General features: G+C 41.8%; 1 protein-coding gene across 1 annotated transcript in view; it reads left to right on the top strand.

Moving 5' to 3' along the window:
- Positions 1–15,000, top strand: part of slit2 (slit homolog 2 (Drosophila)) — a 94,822-nt gene that overhangs the window by 60,668 nt on the left and 19,154 nt on the right. Inside the window, exons 6-16 of the mRNA XM_062427709.1 lie at positions 182–253; positions 1,250–1,321; positions 1,570–1,745; positions 2,228–2,366; positions 3,833–3,904; positions 4,069–4,140; positions 9,659–9,730; positions 10,025–10,168; positions 11,414–11,577; positions 11,945–11,968; positions 13,367–13,384. Of these exons, the coding sequence (XP_062283693.1) occupies positions 182–253; positions 1,250–1,321; positions 1,570–1,745; positions 2,228–2,366; positions 3,833–3,904; positions 4,069–4,140; positions 9,659–9,730; positions 10,025–10,168; positions 11,414–11,577; positions 11,945–11,968; positions 13,367–13,384 (1,025 nt within the window). The remainder of the gene's footprint in view (positions 1–181; positions 254–1,249; positions 1,322–1,569; positions 1,746–2,227; positions 2,367–3,832; positions 3,905–4,068; positions 4,141–9,658; positions 9,731–10,024; positions 10,169–11,413; positions 11,578–11,944; positions 11,969–13,366; positions 13,385–15,000) is intronic.

Below are 15,000 nucleotides of genomic sequence, written 5' to 3'. Positions count from 1 at the left end.
TACTGTAAGGTAGCTTTACATCTTACAACAGCCTCCCTTTTCTCTCTTTCTGTGTGTGTGTGTGTGTGTGTGTGTGTGTGTGTGTGTGTGTGTGTGTGTGTGTTTGTGTGTGTGTGTGTGTGTGTGTGTGTGTGTGTGTGTGTGTGTGTGTGTGTCTGTCTGTGTGTGTGTGTGTGTGCAGCCAGTTGGATTACAACCACATCAGCTGTATTGAAGATGGAGCCTTCCGAGCTTTACGTGACCTGGAAGTACTGTGAGTATCTGTTTATTCGGTCAACCTGCTAACAACAGCAAAGGTTTGGTGAATAACAGCAGCAGGTTACGGAGCAGAGCAGCTAATATCCTTATTGACCTTTTAAAGACTGCATTGCCTGTGCAGTACCTGAAAAAGGACAGGTTCATATATATTCAGGGATGACACTTAATCTCAGCTTCTGTGTTATCATTGTCATAATTCATTTATTAGATCATCATGTCTTTCATGCTGCTGTAAAGACCCCTTTTCTGCACTGAAGTCAGCCACGCGCCACTGAGAAGCTTGCTCGTGTTCCCAGTAACAGACATTAGTTATCAGCATATTGTAAGGCAGACACAGATTGCTTTAATTTAAAGTCAAATGATGTTTTAAGAAGAGAGCATGCAGTCGGAAAAGAACATTATTAAAATTACAGCAAATGTTCTGTTACATCAGCGCTGTATATCAGAGTAGACACAAAAAGAGTCACTGACCACAAGAGCTGTACTCAAATGTACACATTATTTTGTGTCCACTGTTTGCTTTTTTAGATAATTTATTGTTGTTGTTGTTTTTTTAATTGACCATTTGCAGGTAAAAGTGTTTTTACTGAAATTATAGTTTTTTTTAGCTGACTAGATTTCAGTTTTGAGATTTGCTATATATCCTGCAGTAAATAGTTTGAGGATGATGGCATGATTTTTTTAAAGTCATGTCATTAAGAAGAAGTCAACAAGACAGAGGGATGCTTTCAATCAAAAGACACACATGATGAGGAAGCTAGGTTGGAAATATGGCTACTGTAGTGTTAACAAGACCTCAAAAAAATTAATGTGAAAGGCAGCTTTGTTGTCAGGATGTATTAAATTGATTGAAATTGATGACACAGCAGATGTGACCAACTTTCATACTCTACCTTTTTAACTACATCGTGAGTCCATGTACAACAACCTGTGATGCCAGAAGTGTTCTGTTTATCTATATTGTGTTACATTTTCTACTCTTCTCTTTCAGCACCCTCAACAACAACAACATCAGCCGACTGTCTGTGGCCAGTTTCAACCACATGCCGAAGCTCCGCACCTTGTAAGTTGCACCATAGAGTATTTAGTACACATAACAGTCACAAGAGGAAGGATTCATCTGTGTCCGTTTGTTGATCGATCTATACATGCACCTCTCCCTCCTCCATGTCTCTCCTGTCCTCAAATCTATTATTACCCCCCCCCCCACACACACACACACACACACACACCCCTGTTCTCCCATCACCTCTTCTCCCTCCTCCTCCTCCTCCTTCTTTTCTCCTCCCTCCCACATCCTCTCTCCCCCAGTCGCCTGCACTCCAACAACCTGCAGTGTGACTGCCACGTGGCCTGGCTGTCAGAGTGGCTGCGACAGCGCCCCCGCCTGGGTCTTTACACGCAGTGTATGGCCCCGCCACACTTGAGGGGGCACAACGTGGCTGAGGTGCAGAAGAAAGAGTTTGTCTGCACAGGTAGGTCGAGAGGCAAGAGCAGAGGGTTTGATGTGATGTGGTGTGTGTGTGTGTGTACAAGACTATTTGCTTTGTTGTCTTCCTGATTGAAATCCGCTTGTGGCAAACCTGTTTCTGCTTTGTCTCGTTTGCTTTTTTCTTACTGTCTTTGGCTCATCCTTTTCAAGAAGGGGACGAAGGCAAGTATTCATCTTACATCGCATGTCTTGGCTTTAATCCCTCGCGTTGCATTTCTTCATGTACTGATCACGTTTTCTTTACGTTTATATGAAAGAGCTACTAAAAGCAAGACTAAAAATAATATCGCAGATAGACAAGGTCACTATCACATTTAGGGACAGTTCTCTCACCTGCACACTTTGTTGCCTGGCTGCTATTTCACTTTTTCATTTTCTTCACTGAATTCTGTCAGCTTTAACATCCTTCTCCGTAGGGATTTACTCTGGGCATCACATATCATCCATGGATAATATTGGCCCTCTGTCTCCGTGTAGGTCACCAGTCGTCATCATCTTCCTCCTGCAGTGTGTTACAGTGCCCAGAGTCCTGCACCTGCAGTAACAACATCGTGGACTGCAGAGGGAAGGGACTGAGTGAAATACCCACCAACCTGCCTGAAACCATTACTGAGATGTAAGACACACACACACCTGATGTACTGCACAAGCATACACACCCGGTGCAATGATATTTCTCTTGCTCTTTCACTGTGTGTCTCCCCATTTTCCGTCTTTGTCTTTTTCCACCTTTCTGTTTCACTACTTTCTCTTTCTCTCTGTGCAATGGAATAAAATCACACATCTGTGAAATGAGAAAGCCTGGTCATGCAGCTCTTCCCTGCTTAAGAAAATAATAAAGGGATGAGGGAGAAAGAATCGAAGGACAAGGCAGATCATATCTCTATCTTAAAGGGGGTCATCAAGAAAAAAGGAAAGGATTAGAGCCACCAGATTTAAAGTGACAGAGTACCGACAGAGCTGTAGGCAGAAATTTAGACTTTACTGCTCTAAAACTTGAATCTCCAAAGGCCGGAACTGATTTGAGAGCAGAAACTTTTAAATCACAAGATCTGAAGCCTGTAAAAAATTTTGGAATATTGATTAATAGGTGTACAATTACTTATGAGCATGTGATTTTACTTGTACTCTCGACTGATTTCAGACTGACCTTGGATTTATCTTTAGAGAGCTGACTTGAAACCTGCTTTGATAACACTTTTGGACTGGGTTTAGACTTGTCTAGATTGACTTATGACTTGATTTGAAACCAGACTTGACAAGTTTTTGAGACTTGACTTGGACTTGGACCTGGGCTTGTCTATTTTTCATGAGGGTCTTGATTTTGACCTTCAACTAAGTTTGGAATTGAATTGGACATTTCTCAATTAACTTGAGAATTGAATTGAAGTAGTCTTGATTTAATTGAGATTTGATTTAGACTTATCCCAGTTTACTTTAGATATAGCTTGGATTAGTTGCATTTGATCTTAGACTCCGCTCAGATTTGTATCAATTGATCTGAGACTTGACTTGAGACCTATCTCAGTTTATTTGAGACGTGATTTGGACTTTGTACCAAAAGTGTGTAACAGTAACAATAGAACATAACACAAAGCTCCAGTGGGACCGTTCAGACATGTTAACTCTGACGAAAGGACTGGACTGGAGCTGAAAAGAGAAGAACAGCAAATGAAAAACAAACTCATTTTAGGGAAATGTTTCACAATCAAATGGTTGGTTTGCAAATCATCCCCTTTCTCGTCACGGCGACTGAACATTCGAAATGTTTAGAGAACGGTTGTTTGGGCCTGACTTACACAGAGTCAGACTGGCACTTAATGGAACGCTGCCCAGATAGTTAAGGGTGTGTGTGCTTTTGTGTTTGTGTGTATGTCTGAGCGTACACATGTTAAAGAGGGCAAAAGATCAGAGAAATATGACAGACTTTGGCAACGGTCATCAAAGCGCCTTATCTGGAAATGTTCCCCTCAGGCAGAGCCCCCGGGAATGAGCAGCAGTCCACGATACATCAGAGATAGCTCTGTGATAGGGGAATGTTAATGTCGCTCCTCAATGGTCTGTGTGTATGTTTGGTTCCAGACGACTGGAGCAGAACGCCATCAAGGTGATCCCAGCTGGGGCCTTTTCTCCTTATAAGAAGCTGCGCAGAATGTGAGTAGATGAGGAGATATGCGTATTGTGCAGCCTGTCAACCATTCCTGTCCTGTTTGTGGCTTGTGTTGACCTTCATATTTCACTTTTTGTGTTTCTCTCTTCTTCTATCTTTGGTTCTGTGCCTCTCTGTTTCTTTTTTCTTTATAATCTGTTCTTCACAGAGACTTGAGCAACAACCAGATATCAGAGCTGGCTTCGGACGCCTTCCAAGGTCTGCGCTCCCTCAACTCATTGTGAGTACTTCAGACAGGACGCTTACGTCAAGGTTTTTACCACTTATTGCAACAATACAATGTGCATTTTAGTTTGGCAGTGTGGCTGTGATCATGCAATGCTCTGAAACAAATCAGATAAAGCTTGACACAGACTGTCCCTGAGCTCACAAACACCCCCTAGCAGAGCCTTAGAAACACAAAATTTGACGAACATGAGCACATACAGTATTAAAAGAAACATTCAAAATTCAAGAACAACCAATTGCAAATACACAAGGAAGCTGCAGGGGTGGAGACAGTTACATTTCTAAAAGGGGGCAGCAGTGCAAAGATGCAGACTCAATGAGCGCCAAATGTTTATATGAGATATGTAATGTAAATTGGAAAACAACATGATCTCGAAAAAATTGTTTCATGATTGAACAGGTTGAAAACAAGCAAACATTTCAGCCAGATTATCCAAACTACTGTATTTTTACTCACTCTTTTAAAAGGTTCAAAACATAATAGCAAAAATAGAAAAAACAAAAGACAAATCAGAAACATATAAACCCAGAGATGCTACACACTACATTTAACATGTTCTCGAACAAATTGTTTACAAATTAGTTTGAGTTGTATGACAGTTATGTGAAACAATGCATTGTATTGTGTGCATGTATACAGTAGGTGTGTCTGATTATGTCTGAGTAAAGTGTGTTTGAGGGGGATCAATTAATTAATACATTTTTTAAAATAGAACATCACTAGCCAGGTGCCACATTATTTGGAGATAAAACCGACTGCACACAACATTTTCACCATAGTTCCTCATTGCAAAACAGACATTTAGCTATAATTAGCCAAAGTTAAACAGAAAACGTCTGTTTTTTACACTTTTACTGTTCACTTTTTTCCCCAAAGACGTTTAGCAAAGCTGCAGCCTTGTTGCAAACACATCTGACCACCCTGATTGTTTTTCTTGTTCTGTGTTAACTCTTTTTTAGTGGTGGCACATGATTAACTTGGGGCGTATTATTACTGATAAGAAAACAATAGGAAAAATATGTGATTCTCTTTTAATAGTTTACAAGTACAGCTGAAAGATTTCTTGGTGTCCATGTGTCAAACACCAAAAGAAATATGAAAAGCTATTTCATAAGATGCTCTTTTGAGAAGAAAGGCGGCTTCCTCTTCGGCCTAAATCTCAGGTCGGACCGTCTGCTTTGCGTGTGAAGCTTTGGTAAGGAAAACGAAGAGAAAAGGAGGAGGAGGAGAGGGAGTGAGGGATGTAGAGTTATTTCATGAAGGAGTTATATTAAGGTCTCTTCTCTCCAAAGTCAATAATTCATAAATGCTGAATTGCTGAATGGAGGCTTCTGCCACCTCATTACACATTCACCACAGAGAGAATGGGACACACACATTCATGCTGACACACCACATACAGTATGGCTTTCACATTTCACATTTCACATTTCACATTAAGCTGCACTGTGTGCTCATTGTGTGTCAGTGTTTGGTTAGAGAGGATGTAAATGAGCCATCGATTCTGTCTGTGCATGTGGCTGTATGTCTATATGTGTGTTTATGTGTGTGTGTGGGGGACGTGGACGCGAAGAACAGTACGTGCTAATGTGTGTGTGAGACATAAATGAAGCGTCCACTCCTGCATCGTGTGTTTCCCAACCTCAGGTCTCTCAGGGACAGCCACTCAGCACAATGAAATAAAAGCCAATCTAAAACACATGTCTTTAGACTGCCTACATACACAGCTCAACTCAGCGTGGAGCGCAGAGATGACTGATAACTCTGTATGTGTGTGTGTGTGTGTGTGTGTGTGTGTGTGTGTGTGTGTGTGTGTGTGTGTGTGTGTGTGTGTGCGTCTAAGGTATGTGTTGGGCAAGGCAGTGGCGGTCTCAGCCCTGACCTGTTTTTGTATGTAATCTGATGTATTTTTAAATAATGTTTCTCTGATAACAGCGTACATTCCTCACACTGTAGTTGCAGCCAGATTTATGGAGGGTTTTTTTCATTGTGACATCGAGATAAAAAGTGTTATAACTAGTTATAATTTATGTCTTGGGTGTTGACATAAACCAGGTGTTGGCGTTCAGTCAGAGTTTGTGTTTTTACTGGTAGCATTTTAGAAAAGAAAAGCTTATCATTCTTCATCAAGGTCTTTTTCAATTTTTTTCTCTGCATTATTCTGTTTTCTCTTCAGTAAAGAGCCAAAGTGCTGCAGTCCCTTAGTCTTATGCCGTGTTAACATACTGGATTAGAAGAACATGCTTTTTGCATTTTTGTCAGTTATATATTATGATTATACTATGATATTGAATGTGTATCTTCGGTCAAACGGTCAAAGTTACAAAACATGAACTGAACATAAGTATGTAAAAATGCCTCCCAAGTCAAAAGACCAGGTCTCAGCTTGCTCTAAACGCTCTGTTTGCTAAGTTACCTCTACTTGTTCCTCGTGAATGATGAAATGGTATCTGTGTATGTTGTAAAGTGCATAAAAGTAAAGCAACATAACCAAAAACAGGGTGCCTGTAGGGAGGAGCACAGAGCTGCTGCAGCAGTGGAGAGGCACAGAGAGCCGCCAGCTGAAGCCAAGCTTTATAAAGCTGGTAACACTGTGGGCTCTCAGGTGTTCCCATTTGTGCTAATGACCACCTATAGAGACAAGGCAAGCAGACAGCTGAATTACACAGCAAACCAAAAAGAAGAAGAAAAAAATCTCCATTAGCCCAACCACAGTCAGTCCAAAACTTTTCAGCAACACCTAGAGGATCTGAGACTTCAGCGGTGACAGTTCCCATCCTGCAGAGCTAATTGAACGTTTTTTTAGCCTACCACATGTGACGGGAACATCAGGATCTTTAGCGTCCCTCTAACCAACCAAACTAACATTTACTTTCAAAGCTAAAGAATCACTAGAGTTAAACTAGCGATGTTCAAATACAGTTTTTTGTTTTTTTCAAGCTAGCCTGTGCACTTCCCAAATTCCTCCATGCCACTTCACAATCAAACGGTTGGCCAACAACTGGACCGGGACAAAGTGGAGCAGGCTCAACAACCTGACTTGGTTTCCCAGTGAGCTGGCATGATGGCACATCTTGACATATTTGGAAACATCATGCTTTAACAGAGGCCAAAAGAAATAGCGCATACATGGTCATAAGTTTTCTTTGCCCCCAAATGCCCACAACTAACATGCACTATTTGCAACACCACAACCCACAAGTCACTCGGCACAACAACCTGAAAACTCACTTCCCATTTATTTTCTCATCGGCAAATCTGCCTGGATAAAGTGAAGTAAAGTTTCAACCGGAAAAACCTCATCCCACAAATCAGACAGACATGAATCAGCCCTTTGGCTCTTCACAAGTTCCTCCCTCGAAACAGCTGGAGGAGGATCAGGCAGTGCCTGAACCACATGTTCTGCAGGCACCATAAGTTTCCTACACCCCAAAACAGGCAGGTCTGCATCAGACACGTCACAGCTCTATGCGCACATCACAGCAAAGGCTGAGCAAACACCTGGAGTAGACACATTAGGGCTCTGTGCACACACCATGACTGGAAAAACCCCTGGATCACTCCGACCACCCTCATGTGACTCCCCAGACGCTATTGGTTTGGAAATAATCACAGGGGACTCTGTCACATTGGCCCACACATCACTACCAGCTAGGTTGTTGCCCAAAGTCATAACCACATCATCAAGTGCAACGTGGGGTGCACCCCAACAGAAACGATGCCCTGTTCCAGCTCACAATCCAGCACAGTATTGAGGCGCAGCACAGGAATTAAAGCCAGCTTCATACCCTTCATCAGTGAAAAAATACCCTGTTTCCTCCACAATAAATAACTGTTTAGTACCTGTGTCAGGCAACATCTTAACTGGTACACAGTCCTCACTACCAAACAAGGACACAACAGCATCAGTGATGTAGGACTCAGAACCAGAAACAGTTTTGAGAACCAGGCCAGAATCAGAACAAGTACTCAAATCCACACATAATGGTCTCTGCTCCAGAACTGTAGTGTGCAAAACACTTCAGGGACCAACTCATATGCTTTTAATCCAGCCTACTTCACTGTATCGTAATGCAAACCATCCTTAGCACATATAGTTGAATATGCCTCATGAGCTCTGCCAGTGAGAACGCACTGAAGCATGACTAATCAACCTAAATCTGGCCAATTTTTTGCATCTGCAACACATTCAAAAAGAGTGAAAAATCAAGGTCATGCTCATTACACTTCGGCACCAGATGCAAAATAGCCACAACATCAATACCACCCAGTGCAGAGCCAACGGAAGCCGAATCCCTCATAATAGACCCCCCCCCTCTTTGCTTGCCCTCTCGGATTAACCACAATTTGGGCAGCTCATACCATTTCATTTTCATTCTTTCAGTGCTCTGCTGAATATTCTCAATCTCAACTTTTCCAACATCTCCAATTCAAGCTGCTTCTCCTTCGCCAACTGCCAATTTTTTTCAAAGCTATTGCTAGTTGCGTTAACGACCACCTGTAGAAACAGGGCAGAGAGGCAGGTGAATCCCACAGCAAACCCAAGATGACAGCAGGGGTCATTACAATGGGAAAAAGAAACACAATCCAACTACTACTATCTATTCACATAGCCCCCTGAGCTGCTAAAATCTGGCCAATCAGGTCATAGTGGGCTCATTCGGAGGGGTTTCCTAAAAAGATTTGAGCTAAAATGGCTGAACTGTGGACCTGCATAAAAGACCCATATAAAATAAATAAGTTGAACAGTTGAACTTTAGAATATAAATATGAGCATAGGAGCATTCAATCCTGATTCCAACAGGGTTACCCATATTAATTTGGCTTGTAGTCACACCAGATATTTGGAGCATACAGTGCAAATTTGGTTTGTTAACAAATAAAAACAAAAACAAACAGTACATTACTCTTTTTAGTAACTTGACTAATTGTTTTTAATCATTGTTATTACTGTATTTTAATTAGATGAAACTACTGGCAGCTTTGGAGCCATTTTGAGACTCTTTGGGATACTGAAGTAGTTAACAACAAGTTAATAAACAAGTTAATAACACAGGTGGAAAAACTCCGTCCTGTGCGTATTCTGTCATTGTGCCTCCGTCTCCTCCTCTCCACAGTAACAGCAGCCGGTTAATACCTGCCCTTCAAAGGTATATTTGTAGACGCAGTTAACCTCAGAAAAAATATCTTCAGGTTTGGTAAATCACAATGCGCGTGCTAAATAACATATTTGCATTTTCTCCTCCCTGTATTTTGCGCACTGGGGTTAAAACGCCCCATATTACATATTCATCATGACAAACGTACTAAATGGACAGCGCGTACTATCTTGCACACTTGAAAGACGCAAACCTCAGTGCGCTGCGTTAGTAGATCAGCTTGCACATTTTTTGCAGGTGATGTCAAGTTTGCACACGTTTTTACACACGCAGACCTTTAGTAATCAGGCCCTTGGTATATCATTTTGTAGTCTGATATCGTAATGATTTGTGATGTTTGTTTTCCACAGGGTTCTATATGGGAATAAAATCACTGAGATTTCTAAAGGACTGTTGGAGGGACTGTTTTCCCTGCAGCTATTGTGAGTATATTAGCGCACGCACACACACACACACACACACACACACACACACAGACAGACATGCACGCACACACACACATTCCAAGCTGCAGCCAAGAGCTCACATCCTCATCTCATTGATATTCAGCTGAAAAGTGCTCAGCTAAAACATTGTCATCAGACTGGAGACATCACGATTGAAAACTATCATCACTGACCTGTAACATTTGAAACACTCATCAAAGAATGATAACAGGATAAGCCTTCACACTCTTCCTCTCTCTCTCTCTTCACTCCATCACTTATTTCTTTCAGGTTACTGAATGCTAATAAGATAGCGTGTCTGCGTGTGGATGCATTTCAGGACCTCCACAACCTCAATCTGCTCTCACTATATGACAACAAGCTCCAGACCATCGCCAAGGGAACCTTTTCATCACTAAGAGCCATACAAACACTGTACGTACACACACAGACAAACACAAATACACACACACACACACAGACACAGGGTTCGATGTGAAACTTTGAGCGGTGAACAGAAATCAATCACATTTTCGGAGTAGTGGCACTGTAGAAAATAACACCTTAAAACACTTAAATACACAAAAACATTTGTGCATTGGATTTGTAGGGCCCTTTTGTTGTTTGTTCTTAAAGACATGCTTCAGTCGTCTTAAAATCGACAGTTCTGTTAACAGCCTAAAGACCCCAGTACTTAAAAATTTTTTGCTTATTGTTATTTCACTTGGACGTCTTACCTGCCTGTATTTTCTCTATAGAGTAGATTTATTACAATACTTGTGTATTCAAGGAGGGAATTTTCCTTTACTCGTGGCCTTTTACCTTTTAAAGACTTCATATATTTTTTCACAAGCACTATTGATTTTTGTCATTAAGAGTTCTCTCAGACCAAAACGTGGGTTACAATTCTGCAAATACAAAGGGGTGTAAACACCTGTGGTATTGTTTTTACTCCCTCTCAGAACATCACAGCATCCACTTTATGTTAACAGTAAAGCATAATTAACAAAGCAAAGAGTCTTGCTGACATAAAGATAATGCATGATAGAGACAGAGAGTGCCATTACATGCCTGACATATACTCTTCTGAGGCTGTTATTTTATATATCTACCCACCTCAGAGTACATTATGGCCCTGTAACATTTCATGGAACTGTTGTCCCTTTTTTAATGGGTAATAATCAATGACTTTTATTTAATGACTTACTGCATAATCAGTTCACCCTCTGTTTAAATTAATTTTAATCACTAAGTTAACCAATCGTAAAGCATAATACGTAATATTTTGTACAGCTACCTGCCAGTATTACAGTTACCATTTCATTTAAGTGTCCAAATACTAAGTGTGAAATCTATGCACTTTATAGTTCCCTTAAAAAACACAATAAAAGGAAAAATTGGCAAGCACGCTACTTTCTGCTAACAATCCCATAATGCAATGCATCTCATCTTATGGATGTAAAATCTTATTATAGTTAGGTGACATCACACCTGATATTATTCATAAGTGTATGAAATGTCAAATCACTGTTCAACAATTACAATTAAGAACTTTCTGTGGGTATATTCATCCTCAGCACAACTATATATCACTCGGACAGCTCATGTGTGGTCTGTTTTTTTTTTGTGTGTGTGTGTGTGTGTGTCCATGTTTGCGTGGGATGTGTGTATGTGTGTTAGTCACTTAGCCCAAAATCCATTTATCTGTGACTGCCATCTGAAGTGGCTGGCAGACTACCTGCAGGACAATCCCATCGAGACGAGCGGTGCCCGCTGCACCAGCCCTCGACGGCTCGCCAACAAACGAATCGGACAAATCAAGAGCAAGAAGTTCCGCTGCTCAGGTACAAACACATACATACATACTTTCCATTGTAGACGTCCAACCACACTGATCATTCAAACACATAAACACTGATTCTTAATCATAATATCCAATCTGTCCTCTCCTGTTTTCTCATTCTGTGTCTGCCTGCTGGGATTTTCCCTGAAACTCTCTCTACTAACCTCAGTTCCCTGTTTACAGCATTTTCTGGTGTCTCATTTGGCCAAACACACACACACACACACACACACACACACACACACACACACACACACACACACACACACACACACACACACACACACACACACACAACCACAGAGTATTTCCTTCTAGCATTTTGTTGTTTTTTACTTTCACTCTCTCTGTCTCTGTCTCTCCATTAGCTAGAGAACAGTATTTCATCCCAGGTATTGTGCATCAAGCATGTGTGTGTCTATATAAGACACAGTTTGGTCCATCACGGCAGATGCTGAACACTCACACATTTTTGATACTTGGAGTGACTTGCCTTTACTCACACCTTCTGAATGCCAAGATATTTTCTTTTTATGGTCTAAAAAGAAAATGTTTAACATACAATATAATGCATCACGTCTAACCGGGCACCAGATAATCACACTCTTGTCCTTGCAATGGGTATCTATTGGTACCCGTAACCTTGGCAATAGAGGAAGAAAAACAATTGGATTAATAAGCTTGGTTGGCCGGGCCCCATGTGTGAGACTTTGTATAAGTAAATGTATATTGGTACAGCAATCACAGAGACTACATTTAGTCTAGTCCTTCTCACTTCTTAGCACATCTAATGATAGCTAATATATGAGCATGTGTCCGCGAGCATCTGTGTCTGTTTCGCCCACTGCAGAACATCAAAAGGTCATACAGTTAGCATGCTCAGAGGGGTGCTGGGAAATATGTAAATCAGACATGCATATAAGATCAGTAGCAGGGCTAAAGGCGGTCATTACCAGAGCAGCGCACAGAGGAGGCATGGTGTGTGTTGGATGAGATTGTGCGTGTGTGTGGGTGTCTGTGAGTGTGTATGAGAGACAGAGAGAGTGTGTGTGCTCTCACTGCAGTCATTAACTCTGAAGCTCACCGGGGGGATAGAGGTTTCAAAGCCCAGATACCACATACAGGGCAACACTGAATAATTTAAGAACATTTGCAGTTTAAAAGTTGAATAAACATGTTTTATTCTGTGGTGCAGCCTTGGAATTGTGCCATAGATCAATACATCTAAAATCCCCCAGTTTAATTTGCATCATGTCCCCTATTTCACAGTGCATTATTTTGGATCCTATCACATATTTCTGTTTGAACAAAAACAAAACTCTGGGCGCTTTAATTGTAGTTTTATCCCTCCAACCTTTTTTTTGGTCTTTAGTCTAAAGACTGAACCTGCTGAAGGAAATGATGTCAGTGTGTGCATAGCTAAATAATGTACTTGCACTTGTGAGTGTGTAGATCGGGCAAAATGTTATTGTCCATTGGCATGGTGTTTTTATCTGGTGTGCTTTTTGACATGTCATGATTTCCCCCAAAAAACACCTTCAGTGGAGCTTTAAGCAAATGAGGCCGGGATGTGTGTTGGATGAAAGAGCCCACCAAATGCCATGTTATGCCAGCACGATTCTCACTATTCACGAATCATTACCCCTTTAAATGAATCACTGCCTGGGGACTGGACACGAATAAATTGCAGCGTTTTTTCTCAGTTTTTCATCAGCTTTTTCCCTCCTCCTGTTCAAATAAAAGAGTGAAATCCCTTCTTCTTTTTCCTACTGCCTCTCTCACACACTCAGGAGTACACCATGTCGGCTGTAAGTAACACACACACACACACACGTACAATTTTTGCGTCAACTCCAAATCCCTCACCTCGTGTCCCTGAGTCGACTTCTGACCTTTGACCTCTACCGCTGTGACCTTTGACCCCCTCTGTGATTCCTCATGTCTGTTTGCAAACAACAACGATGAGATTAAAATTTACACCTGATCATGCAATGGTTCATATATTTTCTCTCGTTATGCTGTCTGTATGTCTCATGTATGTCTCTGCGTGTGTATATGCCCATGTTTGTGGACATAAGTGTGTGTGTGTGTGTCTGTGTGTCTGTGTGTGTGTGTGTGTGTGTGTGTGTGTGTGTGTGTGTGTGTGTGTGTGTGTGTGTGTGTGTGTGTGTGTGTGCATGCTTGTGTGTGCGGTTGTGTTCCTAGAAGTCAGGGCTTCTCTTGCCTTCAGTGCTGCTGTAACTCTCCTCCCACCTCCTCTGTAACTGCTGCTCTGTTCCTGCACTTGTGTGTTACGTCTGTGAATTCAGATGTCTCTAGATGTTCCAGTCTCTCTTTCTCTTCCCTGCTTTTTATGGAATGTACTTTTCCCCCTCATCTGATTGTTACGTCTTCTCCTTCCCCTTATTATTACTGCCCCTCTCTCTTCATTTCAAATGATACATTCCTTCAAGCCAGCTGTCGTCCTTCTGCCTCTCATCCCTCATCTTTACATCTTCCTTCCTTGGATTCTTCCTCTCCTCTCCTTCTTATTCCCCTCTGCTTTCATGTCCTCTCCCTTTACCTTCTCCCTTCTTCATCCTATCCCTTTTGTCTCCTACTCTGGCCTCCTCTTTCTTAGTCCTGTCCTTTGCATCCTCCCCCTTCCTCTCCTTCAAATCCTGCTCATCTTCCTTTGTCCTCTCCTCTCTTTCATGCTACCCTCCTTTCCATCCCATCCTCTCCTCTCCCCTCCTCTCCCCTCCTCTCCTCCTCCTCCTCCTCTTCCTCTTCTCCCTCTGTCCTTCCCACCCCCGTGTTCCAGCGGAGGAGCAGTCAGTCAGCAGGTTGTTCCTTTGTGCTTGATCTAACCATGTGGCTGCAAGGTTCCTAAAGTGGAACATGGTTCTGTCAAGCACCATGGAACGGCCCTGCAAAACCCTACAGCATGGCCAAGACGCAAGAGACAGCCATCTCCTGCCACCCCCCCGCAACCTGTGTGTGTCTGTGTGTGTGTGTGTGTGTGTGTGAGAGAGAGAGAGATAGAGAGATAGAGAGAGAGAGAGAGAGAGAGAGAGAGAGAGAGAGAGAGAGAGAGAGAGAGAGAGAGAGAGAGAGAGAGAGAGAGTGCCTTTGTGCCTTTACAGTATGATAGATTACTGCCTGGGTGTGTGTAAGCCTTTTTCTGCTATGATCTAGTTTTTGATGCTGTTGTGTTTGTGCTGTGGTTTCTATCACTAACACTTTCTTTGTAATTTGACAGGACTGAAAAACTTCTCTACGTTTTTTTTTTCCTTGAAATTGTGTGTGTGTGTGCCTATATATATTAATTTTGACAGTGTGTGTCTTGTGAACTTGGCTCTTTAAGGCTGTGATACAAACGCAGCATTTTGATGTAATGCCTGCAGGGAAAGTTGTATTCAGTCATAACTAGCAATGTTTTTTG

The sequence above is a fragment of the Scomber scombrus genome, chromosome 2, assembly GCF_963691925.1.
Source record: "Scomber scombrus chromosome 2, fScoSco1.1, whole genome shotgun sequence".
NCBI classification, from domain to species: Eukaryota; Metazoa; Chordata; class Actinopteri; order Scombriformes; family Scombridae; genus Scomber; species Scomber scombrus.
Note: the sequence above shows the minus strand (reverse complement) of the source record. Positions and strands in the feature narration are given on the sequence as shown.